Source organism: Haliaeetus leucocephalus, unplaced genomic scaffold (assembly GCF_000737465.1).
Source record: "Haliaeetus leucocephalus isolate CR32 unplaced genomic scaffold, Haliaeetus_leucocephalus-4.0 Scaffold406, whole genome shotgun sequence".
NCBI classification, from domain to species: domain Eukaryota; kingdom Metazoa; phylum Chordata; class Aves; order Accipitriformes; family Accipitridae; genus Haliaeetus; species Haliaeetus leucocephalus.
In genome coordinates, this window is record NW_010972842.1 from 6,560,657 (window position 1) to 6,580,159 (window position 19,503).

Genomic DNA, 19,503 nt, shown 5'->3' on the forward strand with positions numbered 1-19,503 from the left:
GCATTAAGGTACTGAATAGATACTATCAATTTCCATGGATGTATATTGCAGCTGGACACATAATATTCGTGGTTTAATATGGCAGCAGGAAAAGATAGGAGGTACACGTATCAAATGTGAATTTGATGGGGAGATAGGAGGAGTGTTGGAGGGGAAAAAGTCAAGCAAGACAAAAAAGAGAAAGTCCTATCAGAATTGTGGGAAATAGAAAAATTGCAGAAAGTTCCCTGGCTGTTCTTGTTCTGTTCCCATCGTCTCCAATGGATTTCTTTCAGGTTTCCCTCAAGACGATGAAATGGTAGTAAGAAAGAAGATGAGAATTGCAGAGCTACTACCTTTTTCCAAGAATCCAGATTTCCCCCGCACAGCTCTGAACCCTGGAAGATGCTAGGGTGCCTCTCTGTCCCAGTTATTGCTCTATATCATTCCTAGTTTTAACTATTATCACACCCTACCAGTGGAAATCATAAATGGTCTATGCTGGAAGTGGGAAAATAGTCCACGGAGACTATGCTTACTTAAAAAAATAAAATCCACAACTTTTCAATTAGAAAGAAATGTTAATTTTACCAAATTCCTACGATATTCTCATTAGCAGCTGATGAAAGAAAGTATATGCATAACACCCCTACCATTATACAAGGCCAGTTCCAATCACACATAAATAACCATCTCCCCCTCCTGCGTGGTGCACTTTTATTCTAACTGGAGCTATTGGGATGCAAACACTGCGCCGCGGGGGCCCTGTGCTTTAGGAAGGAAACAAACCCTCGCTGTCGACATGGAACTCCCCGAGCCCTCCCAGTCCTCATTGCTGCGCTGATAGGTGGGGGAAACGCAGAGCTGCCTCTACGCCCGCAAAAGAGGAATCTTTTTTGACGTCTACCCGTGCCACCGCTGTGAATCATTACCCGGTCACTAGGTTGGACGAGAGTTTTCCATCCTTTTGTCTGTAAAACCTTGTAATCATTCATCATGGCCTTAGACTATCTTCTCAAATACATACAAAAGTATCGCAACCTGATTAGATCATGCTGAAAGCCTATATATTAAGATTATCCTCACATTAACTGCTAGAGCATTAAATTGCCAAAACACATGGCAATTCGGTTTTGGTATTGCAAATAGGCCAGTTCATTCTTGCTGTACCAAAATGCTACACAGCTTTTTGAATTATTATTGCTCTGATGAAGCACAGCACCCTTTGCTCAGGGCCGGCACCAGGTGGATTTCTTAAAGAAAGACCACTGAAAGGTCCTTGATCCATTAGATCCATTCTTTTTACACTAACACAACAGTGCAAATCCCTCATTACAATTGCCTTTGAACACTAGCGGTAGGTGCTTGATAGATCACCAGCTGTGCTCAATAAATACCGATGCAGGCTTGTTCTTGACATTTGGCTTCTAGTAATCATTTTAAGACCTGAGGAAAATACTTTACTGGAACTGGACTTCCTCCATAATAGCTTGGGAAATCAAACTGGTATGTCTCAGATAATAATTTGTGGTTTCTCAACAGTTCACAACAAAAACCTCATACTGTGAACATTCCTAATACACAAAACCAAAGGCGTAAATCTTTTGATACTAGAGTGCAAAAATAACGAGTGAACTATTAGCTTGAATGAGAAATTTGTCTCTAGCCAAGATACCTATATATTTGGTTTACTTTCCCAGAATATTGCATGTGTTTGGTTTGACTACACCATGACAACTCACAGACCCATAGCATCAATACTCCATCTTTAATTTATAGAAGAATGAAGTTCAAAGTGACAAGGAAAGAAACAAAAATCCAAACTCAAAGCATGTCACACTCCTTGCTCAAGTCAAATATTATAGCATGGAAATGCCTTTAGAAGGAATAATAACGCTTATGCGGTAACACATGTGGCTGGTTTGAGAGATGCAAGTTAGCAGAAGTACTGAAAACACCACAACAGCCTGGGGGAAGGAGGCTGGAAGAAAGGCAAATTAACTCATCCTGTGGTTGGCAATGATAATGATTTACAGGGACACAGACCAAGAGTAGGTGGTGGTCAACCTTCAGCTGTAATATCTCGTTATGAGGCGATAGCCGCAGAAAACCAAGTCTTTTAAGATCTAACATTGCAAAGCAATCTGAAAACCCAGTGAAGAAAACCACCGACCGTAAGACCTGCAGGAACTCAGCTCTTCAGAGGGCAAACTCAGTGGCTGCCTCTACCCTGCACTTGCAACAGCCCTCACAGCCAGGACACAACCAGGATCTTCCCCTCTGAGACAACCCGCAGTCAGAGCTTCGCAGCGAACACCAAAGCCACGCAAGTGTTTCCTGGAGGTGTCAAGTGCAGACCTTGTCATTCAGTCACGCTCATGAGATGATAATTACTGCACTATAACCAAGACAGTAAGTCTAAATTTCAACAGGATTCACTCCACAGGTCCAAAGGCACTTCCACCAGTCTAAACTGGTGCTGCAGAAGGAGGAGGTTTTACCCTTTGCTCTGCCACCAGCCTTGAATTCCTTCTCTTCATCCCTAGGATGACAACTGCATTCATGCAAACATAGGAGGAACCGTATCAGGCAACTGATCCAGCTTTACCTAGCCCAGCCCAACCCCCCCCCAAAAAGGTGTTGGAAGCAGCCATGAACACGTTATTGGAGGTAAGCAGGAAAATTTCCATACACAGCACCAGCAGCGTACTAAATCGCACAGTGGAAAGATTACATGCAAATACGGTTTAAGACAAGCCATTCATTACAGGTGTTTTCCAGGACACAATAAAAACAAACCGTTATTAAATAGAATAGATAACTTGTCTGAAGAAAGGGTGTGCTCTTGAGTTTCTGAAGTGCATCTAAAGCTAAACATACAGTATGAACTGAATTATGAAACAAACTCCTGCAGAAGATTCTTTGAAGGAGGCATTCTAATTAATTGAGCTCCACAGTTTGTTTCGTGTGCACATAATCAGCTTTTAATAGCAGCATCTATAAATCAATTCTGCATCTGACTGTAGGTTTGCTGAACCACACGAATTAAATTCTAGTGGTTTATGAGAAAAAGGAGAAGGACTGCAGGCTAAAAAGAGTCTGAAAAAATATAATAAGGCTAGCTCGATTTTGTTTCATTTTCCTACACTAGTTGGGGTCACTGTCACAAGTATATATTCACATTGTGTCACTTCCCCATATTAAAAGTTTTGGCTAATCTTTTTCGTAACTAGGGATTTCATACAGCCTACAAAGGGCAACAATATCTGAGACTATTTACTTTATATTGTTCTTTTATTTAAGTAACCAACGTGGGCTAAGCTGCTCACAGCCAAAGGGGCAGCACGCAAAGACTATCCAAAAGCAGAATCTTTACAAGGCTGAAAGGGCACAGAGGGTTTTTAAGTGGAGCACCGTGCATTCAAATTCAGGAGTTGCATTCCTGTAATGAAAACTGAAGATAGCAAGAAGTAAAACACCCTTTATTAGATCAAAACCCTGCTAGACGTGTTATGCTTTAGATACTTCAGTGGGAAGGTTGATTGGTTTGCCTTTTTGGTTTGGGTGGGTTTTTTTAAATACTCCTGACTCTACTTGAACTGATACATAAGATACTGGTTGATAAAACAATTTGAGCTACTTTTCCTATACATTTGTTCATTCCCTTCTCACAGATTCCCAATCGTTTCGGAGAGAATAGCAAAACAGGAGCAGTACAGTTTTCCAACCCCACATGAACGTGACTTGGTTTCTCCACGGCTGTTGGAAGGAGCTCTGCAGGAGGCTGGGGGAAGGTGTTGCAGTTCCACCTCGAGTTTAAAAGTCCACAAGATACAGGGTAAACCCTGACCCTGTAAGACTCCCTTCCCACTGGGGCTGTTGCCAAAGGGTGTACTTGAGCTGCAGAGCCCAGGAACGCTGCCCAGTTCCCAAGGCTGGGTGAACACTGGGACTACAGTCTAATCGTACGTCAGGATCCAACCAGGTACATGTAGACCTTTATGTACCCACGTGCTCCTTACAAACGGGGTACAACCTGGTCTCACCAGAACAAAAACTCACAAATGACAGGAGCAAGGGCTCTAGTAAATCTCCCAATTTGAATGATCAGACCTTGAGATACCCCACAGACTGTTAAGGGGGGATAACCCACAAACTGCCCTTGTAGTTTAGACATCACCACAGTGACCACCAAATCCCTGTGCCTCCCTTCTTATTTCCATTAAACAAATGCCTCAGCAAGGATGCATGCAGAAGGAACTGCAATGGATGGGAAGGAGAAAAGGAGGAGGGCAAAATGCACTTCAGCTGAAACTAAACAATCTAAACAAAAACTGACTTGAAGCCAAATCATTAAATCAAATAAAAACAAGAGGGAAAATGTCACAGTTTGTTCTTGCAGCACTTGGGGAGGTTCCAATTACCTTTGCTCTGTAGCTTTCTCTATTCTGAATGTCAGCTACAGCTTTGGTGTGTCATCCAGCAAGGGCTTTCCTCCAGCTCAAACCGCAAGCAAAGTCCCACAAGTCACAACGGACTGACACAGAAGACTACAAGAAGGACTTGTCTCTGAACACACACATTTTTCCCCAATTATATTGACTGTTCATACCTATATCCTCAAAAAATGTTAATCATATCACTTCTGGCCAAAACTCTGGCTCACTTACAAGCTACATACTTGTGCGTTGAAAGTCATTTTGGCACAGCTGAGAACACAAATCCATTGTGGGACAAGAGGGGGAGAAGGTACTGAAAGCCTGGACACATACACTTGACTACAGCTGCAATGTTTCTGATCTGAAGTAACCAAACTATTGTTAAGGATCTGACTTGCTTGTGTAATCGGAAGTAGTTTGTGCATTGGTATAAGTAATCATGATTTCATTCAAAGTGCTTTGTGTGTAATGTTTTCTTCTCCATGGTCAAAGTCCCCAGGCAATTTTTGCTTGGTTTGTTAAGCTTGTTAACTTTTTCTTTTTTAAGCTAAAGGAACATGAAAAATTGTCAACTATGCAAATGAAATTAAAACAGAACTTATGTACTAGGAGGAAAACCTTCTACCTGATATGATAGAATGAGATAACTGAGTGGTAAGCAAGCCCTCAACCATTTCTGCCAGCTCCTGGCACTGACCTGGATGACTGTTTAGGAACGCGTTTGCAAATCCAAGACTGTCCGGGGCAAACTACAGCTGTAATGTATTACGCATTGACAGTAATACCACCGCAATCTGTCTAGAAGCATTCTGCACAAGAGATGATACAATGCTAGTTTGAGAGTGATTATACTAGTGGCTGGGTTAAGCCTCTGAGCTTATGTACTGGCTGCTTTTAGAAACCAAGGAAAGTCACGTGAAGCTGAATCTTTCTGTAATGCTCAGCTTACCTTCCCACAGCCCGACTACCGACATTCCCTGCTGAAACAGCCTCCTTTGTGTCCCTGTGAGTCCACAGAACAATTGTTCAGGTGCTAGCCACTAAAATACAATCAAGCTCTTTCAAAACATGGCCAAACCCCTGAGATGATCTTGAGATTGGGGCTATGAAATCATTCTTTGTGGTGCGCACGTACTTAACTAGACCATGCAGTGTGGAATGGTGTCGTGGTTTAAGCCCAGCCAGCAACTAAGCACCAGGCAGCCGCTCACTCACTCACCCCCACCCAGTGGGATGGGGGAGAGAATTGGAAGGAAAAAGGTAAAACTCTTGGGTTGAGATCAGAACAGTTTAATAGAACAGAAAGGAGGAAACTAGTAATAATAACAACAATAATAGAATGACAATAATAATAAAAGGATTGGAATATACAAAATACACAATGCAATTGCTCACCACTCACTGACTGATGCCCAGTCAGTTCCCGAGCAGCGATCCCTCCCAGGCAACTCCCCCCAGTTTATATACTGGGCATGGCGTCACATGGTATGGAATACCCCTTTGGCCAGTTTGGGTCAGCTGTCCTGGCTGTGTCCCTTCCCAAATCCTTGTGCCCCTCCAGCCTTCTTGCTGGCTGGGCATGAGAAGCTGAAAAATCCTTGAATTTAGTGTAAACAACTTTCAGTTGTTTTCAGCAACAACTGAAAACATCGGTGTATTATCAACATTCTTCTCATACTGAACCCCAAACATAGCACTGTACCAGCTACTAGAAAGAAAATTAACTATCCCAGCTGAAACCAGGACAAATGGGGAAGGTGGATCTCTCCTTCCAGTCCAGCCACCTCCTACACAAGCAGAATCCAACTGCATCGGCGAAGCTGTCAAATGAATGGTGCGGCTGCTCAGCACGATTCCCCACCTGGATTACAGACCAGGGAAATGTCCTTTCAATGGTGATGTGTCTCAGTGTGTCAGCAGCACGATACAAACAGCCACAGACAGCACCTTTGCTTGGTTAGTAGATCCATACAACACAGGGAAATAGATGAAGAGAGAACAAGCGGTGGATTTATACCACTATGAACACCAATTTGAGCATCAGGTCCAGGTATCACAGCTCTCAATCCCAGGCTTAATTTGCCAGAGCACAACGCTAAGACACTTAGACATCTCTCATCCTTCCTTTGGCTGTGGTCCCTTCGGCAAAGAAGGAATTTTCACCAGGATTACAAGCGTGAACCATTTACCATAAGGTAAAGCTGCCCGGCTGCACCGCAACAAGTCAGGTGCGCTCCTCCAAAAATATGTAGGGTCCGTGACCAAGGGTTTCGTGGCTTGTGGGCTCAGTAGGCAAAGAGCAAATAAGAGGTAAATAAATACAGTAAAGGTTCTAGTGACTGTATCTACAGTAGCATATTTCTGACATTTTTTCTAACCTTTTGCAAATGAATGGATAAGAAAACTAGTTGTAGGAAAACCTGAACTTTAAATGTGTAGCGCTCCAGATTAGAAGTCTGTATTCTTAGCACAGAGGGCTGAAGCAGCTGATTCACTTAATGAGCAATACAGATCCTACCACGCTAGATTGTTACTAAAACAACTCCCACCAAATTGCCGAAGAAAATGTGAATGTGTGCTCCTGAACATTCCCGAAAGGAATGTAAGGAATGTGCACATCAACGTAGGGGGAAGCACCATACAAAAGTACTATCAGGAATTTTTGAAGGCATACATGATACAGAAAACCACTGTTCCTTGCCCACAAGAAATACTTCTCCCTTTCACTGTAAATATGTCATCATGCTAGATACTATCACCAGGAGAGAGGGTGCTACTGAGTGGGAACCTATTACATCATAACAAAGTGATGAAGATAAAAGATGACTTCTGTTCTTGTTACAGAAATTCTACTCCTAGGAAATTAAAGCGTGTGCTGTATGGTATGCTCTGCCCCAGGTATTTATTATTGCAATGCTTTCTGATGATTTATAGGTTCCGGGTTATCAATGATACGATGCAATAGCCTTTTTGATTACCAGTTTTCCCTAGTTTATATTCCAACACTATTCTCAATTCCTCTTTAAATTCTGAAGACGCTTTGTATGGGCTCCCTGGTAGGTGCTATCAAGTACTGCTACTTACGATGATGTTGTTTAGGTTTTTTGTGGCCAATACTACTACAAAACTTAGTACCTTTGAACAAGGACACAGAGGTAGGTAGAGCGGGATTTCTGTCTGCTTCTTCATTTCAAGACAGGTTCTAGCTACATTTAAAAGGTTGCAGCTACTATAGCTTTATAAATACATATGTGTATATGTACACGCACTCACTCACATCCCTTTAGGCACAAAGCAGTTTTCTAGAAGCTGCTTTGAGAACACCTTGAAACCTGTGGAGAAAATCAAGCCCGTCTTGTTTTCCTTGCTGCTGCCATCTGTGGCATATGCACCTAGTTATGCTTGGCTGCATACTGTCGTATGAGCGCTTTGTGTCAAACTGACCTAACAACAAACAAAAATATCACACCAAGAAATGCTGTTAACGCTGGGACACAGACTGCAGAGCACAAGAAAAATAATGCATTGCCTTCCAGCCCTACTGGTACTGTAATAAGGGCATGACACACATGAGAACTGCTAAAAGACCGAATTTCTTTCCAGTCCCTAGTTATATAGCACGGTCAGGATTTAAAAAGTTATGCAAGTCACGCCGAGGGGAAAGACAGGAGAAGGAAGCAGTGTTGTCAGCCCTTTCCAAATGAAAAAGCAGGCTACTGAAGGTAAACAAAGCCTAATCAGTCAAAAACAATAAAGTGCAAACTTAACAGCAATAATAAACCGCACGAGCAGGTTATGCTAGGTGTAAATCAAACTGGATTACGTGAACTACCCTTCTCCCCCGATATATGACACAATTCGGGCTTCTCAAATATAACATATTCCAGTAGGGAATTGGGTCATATGATGACGGACTGTAGAAGACCAGCACCCACCAGGGCACCTCTGGGTTATGATCGTGCTGGATGTAGAAACTCCTACACCCTCTGAGCAACGCACCCCATCTCTCCCTCACTTGGTTCTCACTGTGTAAGTGTCAGTCAGACCTACTTGTGGTCTCTGCTCGGTCATTTGCTCTCAAAACCTCCTTTCCCTGTGACCGGGATGCTGCTCCTGAGGACCTACCACCTGCGGCCTACGTTTCACAGAACCATTTCGGCTGGAAGGGACCTCTTGAGATCGTCTAGCCCAACCCCAATCATTTGCAGATGCCCTGGAGGGTTTAGCTTTTTTTCCCCCATTAAGAATCCGTTTCTCCCCCTTTGCAGTGGTTCGGATCTCTCATCCCAGTTTTCCTTCACCTCTGGCTTTCTGGGGTGTAATTGTTTTTTACCTACATTAGGGTTAATTGCCTTCAGCTCACCAAAATTCTAAGTGTTAAGGCTGGTTTATTTTCATATAACACAATGGTGAGCTTAAGAAAGCATTAATATGAGATCCGTCCTAATTTCCCAGGTGACCACAACAACATGGTCAGCATGAAAGATTAACCTTGGACACAAGAGAACGGTCAACAGTCACCAACTTGGAGAGCTCCAGAAAACTCAAACCTTTATCGCAACACCAAGAAGAGCAGATCAAGGCAGGGGGCGAGGGAGGCCACCACCGGAAAAAAAATGACACCTGAAGCATGCCAGACTCATCCAACAACTCTGTTGCCAGCCACAGCTCTCAGGCAGCGGAGTGAGCAAACAGCAGCAGATGGGAGGAGAAGGCAGGAGGCTGAACCGTAACGAAAGTTCAGGTACCAGCAGAAACGAGGGACGAGTGGCAGAGAGATCACACCTGAGGGGAGAGGAGGGACACCTAAGCCACCAGCCGTACCGGCACCCTCGGAAAAAATCTCTACTCACCTAGTATCTGTTTTGATGCGAGGAAAAGGAAAGGTTAGAAGGATTTTGAATTGGGAACATCAAAGAGGAGGGATACCAAGGAATACCATAGACACAGCTCAGCTATGAGCAGGGCAGGCAGACAGAAAGTACATGGGGGACTCAAGCTACCGTTGCCGGAGGTCCCACAGAAGCTGGGGAGGACCAGAGTTCAGACTCTCCTGCACAAAGTTTTCTTTTAAATCAGGTATTAATGGAGTCCATGCTTCTATGAATGCGTCTGCTAGCCACAGTGAATCAGCTACAGGTTTTGAACACATGCCCAATTTATAAGCTTGGATGAGTTAAAATTAGAAATGCTTCCAGGCCCCGATTTCTTTGCTCCTGTAGGCTTGTTTTAACCAAGTACCATTAACACATATTCAGGCGCACCAAAGAACAGGTTTTAGGGAGAATGCAAAGGCACCAGTTTGACTGTTGAGTGTTAGGTGCTCAATGTCCCTTCGTGTCTTTGAAAATCTCTCCCTGTACTAGAACAATTCTACCAACACCCCAGATCTCCCGACTACGAAAAGACTTAGAGGGTCATCCACCCCATCCTTAGCATATTAACTGAATGTCACACAAGGACTACAACATAGCTAATGTTTCCTAGATTTTTTACTTCATACTATCTTCTACAAAATGGAAAGTCTGCAGATTTCTACCACTTCCTTTCAGCAGCTATTCCGTGATCTATACTAGTTCACTGTGAAAATCTCCTTTTATCTTAAGTCCTCTCCATTTATAATATCATTACATTACTGTTACCTCTAGCTCCTGAATACTAAATAATTCCTTCATTTTAAACCTCTAAGAATCTTCTAATACTAGACACTTATCATACAACACTTTTGTCATTGCTTGGACAAGTTGTATATACTCAAGTTCTTTCAAAAGCTTTCTTAGCAAGCCAGTCCTTTTTACCGTGTAATCAGGTTTGCTGTTGTTGTCTTCACTCCCTGCAATTCATTGATATTTTTCTGAAATGGAGAAACCCAGAGTGAATGCAATAAACCATACGCAATCTCAGTTTAAAAAAAACTTCAAGTTCCCAGATGCCTTACTACAGTATGCTTTCCTTATGCTTCAAACACTAATGGTGTATGCAGGGATTCTTAGGAAGAGCATCACCAAACAGGGTACACAAGTTTTTCCTCAAGCCTACCCCACTCCTTGAATGGGTGCTGAGCAAATCTGGGGACTGTTGCAAGTTCAAGGGATATTAGCCAATGTTAGAGGAAATCTTAGGAGTGCCGTTGGAACAACTGTGGCCCAATATGCAAATGCATGCCTAGGGAGTTATTAAAACACAGATTATTGACCTCAAAACCACAAAAGCTCCTTTGGAACCCTTCTGGATCATTACACAGCTGTATTTAGAGACTGGCAGACTTCTAGCCATGGAGTCAAGGCTGGCACATGTCTTCTTCTCTTGATAGGAGAAACAGTATGAATGTTACCACCGTCTAATTATACTTAAATAAGCATTAATGCTGGGGAAACCGTATAAACCTTGCTCTGTCTAACAGAGAGAACAAGTCTACAACTGGAAGTCTTTTTCTTATTATACTCCCTCTATGTTTTCAGAGAGGGATATTGCCACTCAAATTCCACTAAAAGAGTTCTCAGTTATGGATCACTAGCAATATTGATTGTAATGGCTCCTTTGGAAACATTACAGTCTATCGTAGCAACGTTGTTGCTGCTCCAAATATGTTAATCTGCTAAAAGCCTTTTGAACACTGTCTTCAGAGGTCTCTTTTAGTCTACTCGTCCTTTTAGACCATGGCCATTGCTTTAGCACCTTGCAACAGCACAGAGTTGCGAGTAGCATCTCCCAAGATGGTTCAACAGAAGTCAGTTTTCCAAGCTTGCATTTCTCTCTGAAGTTATCAAGATCACACACACCCCCAAAAAAGTACGCACCAAAAAAAGAAAAGCAAACAAAATGTTGTTTAACATAACAAATAATGAGAAATTTTTGCTGTAAAATTTTCCACCTTGAAAATGGCTACAGCATTTTTTTCCCACCCAAACACGGTTTAAAGGGGGGAAAAAAAAAAGAAAGAAAAAAAATTTAGTCCCTAAATGGGACCATGACATATTTGCTACAAGTTTAAGTTTTTAAAGTTCAGTAGTTGAAAAATCTGAGTGAACATTCATAATGGGTATTTATCATGGAAGACATGACCAGGTAAAAAAAAATGAAAAACTGAAGTACTCTTTCTTAAAATATTTCTTCTCAGATTTTCCTGAGAAGAAATCTTTTGGACAACACCAAGATGGAAAAGTTAGCATGTCTTAAACATTGAGACAAAATATGGAGGAATTTAGTCAAAACAGAGGGACAGAAAAAATTCAGTGAAAAAAATCATTTTCACCCCTTATTCAGCTGTACCTCAGCAGCGCAGGTAGGAGAATACAGCTGCTGTGTGGAGCTGTACCTTGGCACACGACCAAACAGGACAAAATATAGGGAACCGAAGAGTCACTACATGGAAGTACAGTTTCCCGTGACAGCTATATATAATCTCCAGCTCTTATCCACTGGTTTTAAATAACTTACGAGCTCGGTTCTGTACCTCCCTTAAGACTCAGTGGAAGCAGTGAAGTTAACCATTCTCGGAGTTATTTTTCCAAGCCAGCACCCATACGCCCTGGAGGATACAGACGAGAAGAATGCAAGCAAGGCAGGGAGAGTAGGAAACCTATTTCTCACGCCTTATAAGCAAACAGTAGGGGAAAAAAACAGACATTACGACTGATCTAGATGAAGGGATGTATAGGAAATGCTGCTGTCCTCTGTGAAACCTCACTGGAGACTGAACCGTGCTGCAGTAGATGGAGAAACCATAAAAAAAAAACCCATTAACCTAGCTAGTCTCAGCCACCCTTCGTGACTACAGAACTATGTCACAGCAAAAGCAATTACATAAGGGTAGCAAGACCTCGTTTCCCCACGTCACTACCCCTTGCTAATGCAATCCTCCCCCAGCAATATGGAAAGACGTGCTTGACAGCTACCCAGAAGAGCCGCCGTCCCCCCTCCCGGGGCACACGTGCCGCAGGTGCTGGGTTCTCTCTAGCACGCAGCACAGATGCTGTCCCGCTGTCAACATCCCATCTCTAACGTCGGCTGCTCCTGATGGGGACGGTGACATGGAGGGAGTCCTCCTTGTCCTCCACTCCTCCGGCCCTCCTGCCCTTTCTCCCACCCCATGTCACCGCACCGACACCGTCTTCATGTGTTTTCCTTCTATACGTGCCCCAGAGCTGCACTTCATACCCATCTTCAGCTTTCCAACAAATACGCCAGGTCGAGCCCCGAGATAATACGAGCCTCAACAAGGGTTTTGTACTTGCAGTGTTTTAGAAGAGGCCTCATTGTAAAGTTAGGAACAAGTAAATGCAATTCTGTCTGTTATTAATCGGTATGAATTGTTCTGGGCAATACTTAACGTGTAAACAGAATATGGTTATTTGAATTAACCTGAACAACCAAACGCTCGTTAAAAAAAGAGAGTTTTAGAGAATCAGCATTGTCCCAATAGAAAACAGACCCCCAGGGGCTTCAATTTATTGCAGATATTAGATGCAACCTGGCTGTGAAAAGCACCAGGTCAAGCCCATAAGAACACAATAAAATAGGACATTCCTTTAAATGGAGTCACACCCTCGCTGATTAGTAAACGCGGGTACTAATTCCCTCCAAAGGTTGAAGTTGCAGAGGCTGGAGACATCAGCTGTCCCACCAAGCCCAGGCAAAGCCATGGAAGTCATGCTGCTCGGCACCGTCTCCCAAGGGCATCTGGGCAGGTAAGGTACGGTGCCTACACCAGCGAGCAGGTATCATTTCTCTCCCCATGCTGTAGCTTCTTCCAGAATCCATACTCTTAAGAATTTAACAAACTGAAGGTTGACAAAAGCCCATATCAAGACGCATGGCAAGAGATGCGAGTGCAAAAAAAAAAAAAAAAGCAAAAAAAAAAAAAATCAAACCCCAAAGGCTATGGAGGGAATATTTAATTTCTGCTTATTTCCTTTCCCTCCCCCAAAAAAGCCCACTACAGAAAACAACAACAACAAAAGACAAGAAATTATTTTTTTTAAATACCTTTCCTTGCAATGAACAATGACATAATTTTTAGAGCTGTACTTAAAACAACTTTATTGCTCTACACTTATACCTTTGTGATGCTTTATATGCCTAATACGCACACTCAGCAACATTATTTATTTGAAACTTTCAGCATTAAGACAGTTGCAATCCCCAAATGCTACAGGCCAAGTTTTCTGTCATACCTTAACTTTATTGTGCATCAACTATGCACTAATGACTACGTACAGGGATTGCAAGCTTTTCTTCCCTGGAAACCTGAGTTTCCTTGCTATCTGCCGTATATTAGGTCCCTTCACTTTCCATTTCTCAGTCCTACCCTCTGCTGTACCATTACAAGCATCAATCCCAAGTCCACAATATTCAAGTTTTTTTTCTTCCCATAACTTCTTCCCCTTCTATTTTACAGATAAGCCAGCACAGCAGTAGTTAGCAAGCAACGCAGTCTCCAGTACCAGGTATATTCCTGATTATTCAGCATTCTAGTTCTCCACACATGGTAACTCACCCAGCCCAGCTCCCCAGCAGCATTGACCACAACCCAGGCAGTGCTGTACCACGACGGTTCACTGTTTGCATGGGTGCAGAGGTGAATTCGGAACATGCCAGAAGTGGAAGGGGATAGGGGTAGCGAGGAGGAAAGCGTATGCTGTTGTTCCAGACACACCAAAATCTGGAGGTCTCTGGCTACCGCGTTGTCATAGAATAATTGTTTACACTATAGGCATTTCTAACATTGAAAAACACTCCAGTGCTTACTGAAATTAAACTCAATCATTTCCATCTTTTTGAAAACTAAGGGGTGAGGGGTTTTCTTTGTCTCTCTGAAAAATTCTGGGAATTTTTATTACCAACGGATGATCTCTATGCTGGAGGTCCCACATTTTGAGGATTCGGTGATTGTGAGAGAAACCAGCTTGCTTCCAAGACAAAAAAAGCTGCAGATAGGTATTCACTCTGCTTTCAGCCATGCCAGTTGGCAACATTAGCATCCTCTCCCCCAGCTGTCTGTTACCGCTCCTCTGGGAGACGAGTACAGCTGGAGAAAGGGGATTTTACGGGACTTTCTAATCCATGTCACTGCAGTCAGCCAGGTTCGCTCCTGAAGCTGGTCGACTTTGCCATCAGCAGACATGGGAATGCTCATATGATCTCTTGCTTTGGAAAAGTGGTGGGGACAGTAACCTCTAGCTCCTGGGTCGTGACAAGCAGCTGGGAACAGTAATATTTTCAGCAGGCTCAGCTGGAACCAGGAGAAAGCATCTGTCCATAGTTTCAATGACAGGTGGCAAGGAAAAAAGCCTGTGTGAAGTGCATAGGGAATGTATATCCTATTTCTATGAGGGAAAGTTCACTTGCATCTAGTTTTAAAGATTTATTTTTACCTCCTTTATTTACTAATGTCCAGAGATGATGTCATGGGCCAAAACCAGCGATCTTTCCAAAGGGATATAAGATATATATTATATATATAGTAATATTGTCTTGCTAGCATTTTAAAATAATGGGCTAATGATCCAGTCATGCAGCAATAGGTAACAAATCATTTACATCAAGAGGCCAATTTTGGGGGGGCGGGGGGGGTTCTGCCAGCAGTTTGTGCCAGCAAGCCCCAATTCAAAGAACAGTAGTGCCGAGTCCTTTCATGCATCCCACTGACAGATTAAATCATTTCTTTGGTCTTTTATAGCACACCTTGTTCCTCATCGGAGTATACCATATCTTGCCTTTAGAACTGTCCCTCCTCATCAGAAATATCTAAATATTATTTATAACCGTATTAAGAGTTACATATCCTAACTGGCAGAGAAAAAGCTTAGCCTCTGAATGAGTTCCAAGTTCTGCATTCAGATACACAGGCTCCCACATTTTTGTGACAGTCATGCCCTTTCTCTTTTCCTTAAATACACATTCCTGTGCTTGTAACCATCTGATCGCACTCTTCTGTCCACCCTTTAGCCTCCTCTTTGAGGAGTTTATATACCTTTTGATAGGCATATACTTTCCTTACACGTCACTTGCATTTTTGGTGCCTCTCATTGCTTGATTTACAGCGTACCTTCCATCACTCTCCACTGCTGCTGGAGGTGGTTGGAAGGTGCCTCCATTACTACACGTACACTCTTATGGACAAAGATAGTCTGCTGCATAGTATTTACTCTCAACAGCAAGTCAGACCCAGAAACGCTAACACAATATTATATCTATAAAATATATAAAATAATACAGCGTCTAAAGAGGCAGGGCGGGACACGACACAAAGAGTTACTGCCTAGAGGAGTGCCAGACGAGACCAAGTTACTCTTGCAGCCTTAATTTAGATTCTCACGCTTCAAAACATCATTTCCTATTGCAAGTTGAAATACCTCGCTTCACTGGGACCTTGCACGTGCTTCACATTAAGTCTAGGCTCGGGAGACTTACTTAAGTCAGATGTGTCCGACCCATTCGAAATCCTCAGCTCCCTCCAGCCTCTGCTGTTGTGGTTTTGTCTGCCTTTTCAAATTTCCACGCAGTTACATAGGCAACAAGTGCTCCTGCAGCAATCTGATGTTCATGTTTGCATAGGAAAACGGCTCTATGGACTTTCATCTCCACTGATCTCCTCAAATTGTATTAATGCAGTATATTTACAACAAAAGAATTATAAGAATGACAAGTGGTATTTCTCCAAAAGCCTTCTTCAACTACATTAATTACATTTCAATCCACCCACCTGATTTGGGCTTTACCTTTAGCGTCATCCCTGTTTTGCAAAGGGAAAATGAAGGGTTTGAAAATTTCGCTGACTTGTGTAAACAGTCACCAACGGAGAGAAGTTTGTGGTATAGGTATTCTGACTTCTGTTCTGCTGCTCTGACCAGAAGAGGAATAATTTTCCTCTCAACATATTTTGACATAATAATATCTGCTGTTGGCTAGGAAGTGCTGGCAGATGTTCACATATAGCAACATTAACATTTTGGAAGACTTCCGCCTGTTTTCTATTCATAATTGTATCTTCCCACAAGCTACACTGGAACATTTTACGATTACTTTGCAAATCACATTTCCAGAAAGAGAAGTCCCTGCAGCTAACTAGAGCCAGATTACAGTGGCATTCAGGTGCTACCATCCACTACAACCAAGGACCATCAGGCACCTAAAAAGCTTTAGAATTCAAGACCACAGCATCTAATCCTGCTGAAGTCGGTGGAAAGAGTTCTCTTTCCCAAATCTTATGCTTTCTATAAGATTTGTACAGTGACAGAGCAGGTTGGTACACAAAAAGAAGGTCCAAGTGACCGCAAATTTCAAATGTCTATAAATATTTCTAAATCAGGAACTGTATAAGGGGCAATCTAAATGGTCTTGAATGGACTACAGCAGACTAAAACTACCTTCAGAGAGTAACTGCTTACTGTGTTATATGGCCTAGAAATATAAGCAGCTTTGAAAATCAATTACGCAAAGAAGAATTTGTCAGAACAGCCAATTAGATGCTAAAATCCTTGTATTGAAAATTGATGCTACAGCTAATTGAGCAGTCAAAACTGACTTTTCACCTAGAAACAGAAGGAAAGAGACTATTCCGCTTTAGCTGCACGTAGTTTTCCCATCATATACCTTTGATTGTCTGTTACCTGTTGGCAGTTCAACCTGCCACTACTGTAATTTCTCTCTAAAATAAACAGCATTTAGGCTTTCTATATGTTTTAAACATATGTAAAGTGAGGCTTTACACCAGTCAAGAATGTGGTCTATCAGAAAGGCAACATACTAAAATGCCATAAATATGTATATGGTACGAGATTCAATGTCTCAAGAAACCAAAAGGCAAAGGATCACAAAGCTGCCAGAGTAAGTTCACAGATCATTTAAAGTCGTTTGTGTCCTTTTCACAAAACCATTTGGGTCTATGACTAAGGCTTTAGCTGCGATAAGGAAAAAATATACAGGCAGAAAACGAATTTCAAGCCAGCACGCACATATATTTGAAATTCACACACTGCAAATACATACGCTCAGAGGCATACATTGCAGCAGTGTTCCCATGGTGTGAGCTCTAACAGCAGAACAAAAATGACTAAGCGGACCCAGTGGTCTGATCAAGGAAGGAGACTTCTCTATTTCTAAATGCAAGTTAAGAAATGAAAATCCGTTTGCTCAGTAAGAACCGCTTTTACTATAAGAAAATCAGCAGCTGTCCTATGCTGTAGCAGGAAAAGTATCTCCAGTCCTGCAGGGCGCTGAAGACTTCCCAAGGGATACTGAGTGACTTCAGCCACCACTTAAACCCAAGTGTTTTCCTCCCTGTTATTTCCCCGATTCACATCAACAAAATAAAAAGGTTGGTGTGAAAATTTAAACTCTTATCTCTTTTTGCTACGACTAAACTGGTTACCCGTTTAGGAAGTACGTATGCTCATAATTACAAAAAAGAGGGAACAACTTGAAAAAAAAAAAATTCTTCTACCCAGTTAATTTTTTTGTCCAGACGCTGGGAAAATATACAATAAAAAAACCACCTTACTCTTACAGACCTCTGATCCTGTTACCACTGAAGTCAAAGGGAGTTTTGACTTCCCTCAGCCCATCATAGCACAACGATGCCTCAACTCGGAACCGTACCCAAAAAATTACAGCTATTTTAGGACACGAACCCCACACAAATGGGTTGCCATTCTAAGCAATCACCCCCTTCACAGAGGGCTCTGCTCTGCAGCCACAAGCCCACAGATATTAAAAACCAGCATGTGTCAGGGTTTCTGAATGCATATGCCCATGTGTCTCCACATTAATGTCCATAGTGACACATGCTGGCTGTACTGGGGAAGAACACCGCTAGAGAGATCACCTTAAAAAAAAAAAAAAAAATACAACCCACCTTTGGCAAGTATTCGCTTCTGATAAACTATCTCATTAATGCAAACATGAAAAAGAAATTCCCTTTCCAGATCTTATCTCCCTTGAATTACAACTCTTCTGTATGGGAAACGCAGCCTCTTGCCTGTTGCACTAGAAATGCTTTCGGATCCCAGCTGAAACTCCTGGCACGACACGAGAAGCCAGCAATCAAGTCGCCCTATTTTAAAAACTACAGGCTGATGGGGAGATTTGCTCTTGCTTTACCAGATGTTGAGCCATATTCCTTGCTCTTGTTTAGTCATACTTCTAAGGAGCATTTCATCATCTTTCAGATAAGACACTTGCTTCTAAAGGCCATTTTTAGGCTTTTTTTTTTTAATTAAGGTACAGTTTTTTTCCCCAAAAACGTTCTTGACTCCAGCTTCATTTAATGTATCAGTACGTTATTAAAGCGTAATTCAAAAATACACTGAAAATGAGCAAGTCTAGGCAATGTAACCTATGCCAATAAATTAAACTAGCCACTGAGAGTTATTTTACAGTCCTTTATGAATTACAATATAAGGAAGTTTAATTATTTTTTAACAAACCTCCTAAACATATTCTTGAAAGATGGAACAAGACTACTATTTTATTTCTGTTCCCGATACGAACAAAAAACAATCACAAGCCCTAAGAAAGACCAAAACTCACTCTTTGTTTCTGACGAGGGGTATGACACAGAAGCTCACGAGAGCCACTTTCCCTTCGTGAAAAAAAAGGGGGAAATCTTATTTTCAGCCACCTGCCTCACTCCTCTGGGGCATTTCATTTCAGCCTTTCGCTCGATTCACACGAAACTTTCAGTGAGCGTTTCCTTAGCTGGAACTGGGGTATGTTTAGCATTTCCCAAGTAAAGCAGAAGAGTGGGTGGTGCTATTATTCATCGCTGCACCCCACGACTCACAAAATAAGCCATCTGCCGTCCCCGTTCCTGCTGTACTTTAATTAAGCGTCTACCAGTCAAAGAAAAAAAAAAGGGGGGGGGGGAAGCGGGGGGGGAAGGAGAAGAAGAAGAGGGGAAGAAAAGCGGGCTGGAAGGGAAGAGAAACCCCCCAGGGTGCTTCTAGAGCCGGTAAACCTCTCGCTACGGTGGGGGCGACGGAGGGCCCCCCCCCCCCCGCCGTGTGCGGCGCAGGGGCCCGACCGAAGTTGAGAGGGGCCGGGGGAAGGAAAGGGAAGGGAAAAGAAGGGAAGGGAAGGGATG

General features: G+C 42.5%; 1 protein-coding gene across 1 annotated transcript in view; it reads right to left on the reverse strand.

Annotated features, from left to right (window-relative positions):
• Nucleotides 1-5,392, reverse strand: part of NELL2 (NEL-like 2 (chicken)) — a 139,101-nt gene extending 133,709 nt beyond the window's left edge. Inside the window, exon 1 of the mRNA XM_010574112.1 lies at nucleotides 5,368-5,392. Coding sequence (XP_010572414.1) covers nucleotides 5,368-5,392 — 25 coding nt within the window. The remainder of the gene's footprint in view (nucleotides 1-5,367) is intronic.
• Between the last annotated feature and the right edge of the window lie 14,111 nt (nucleotides 5,393-19,503).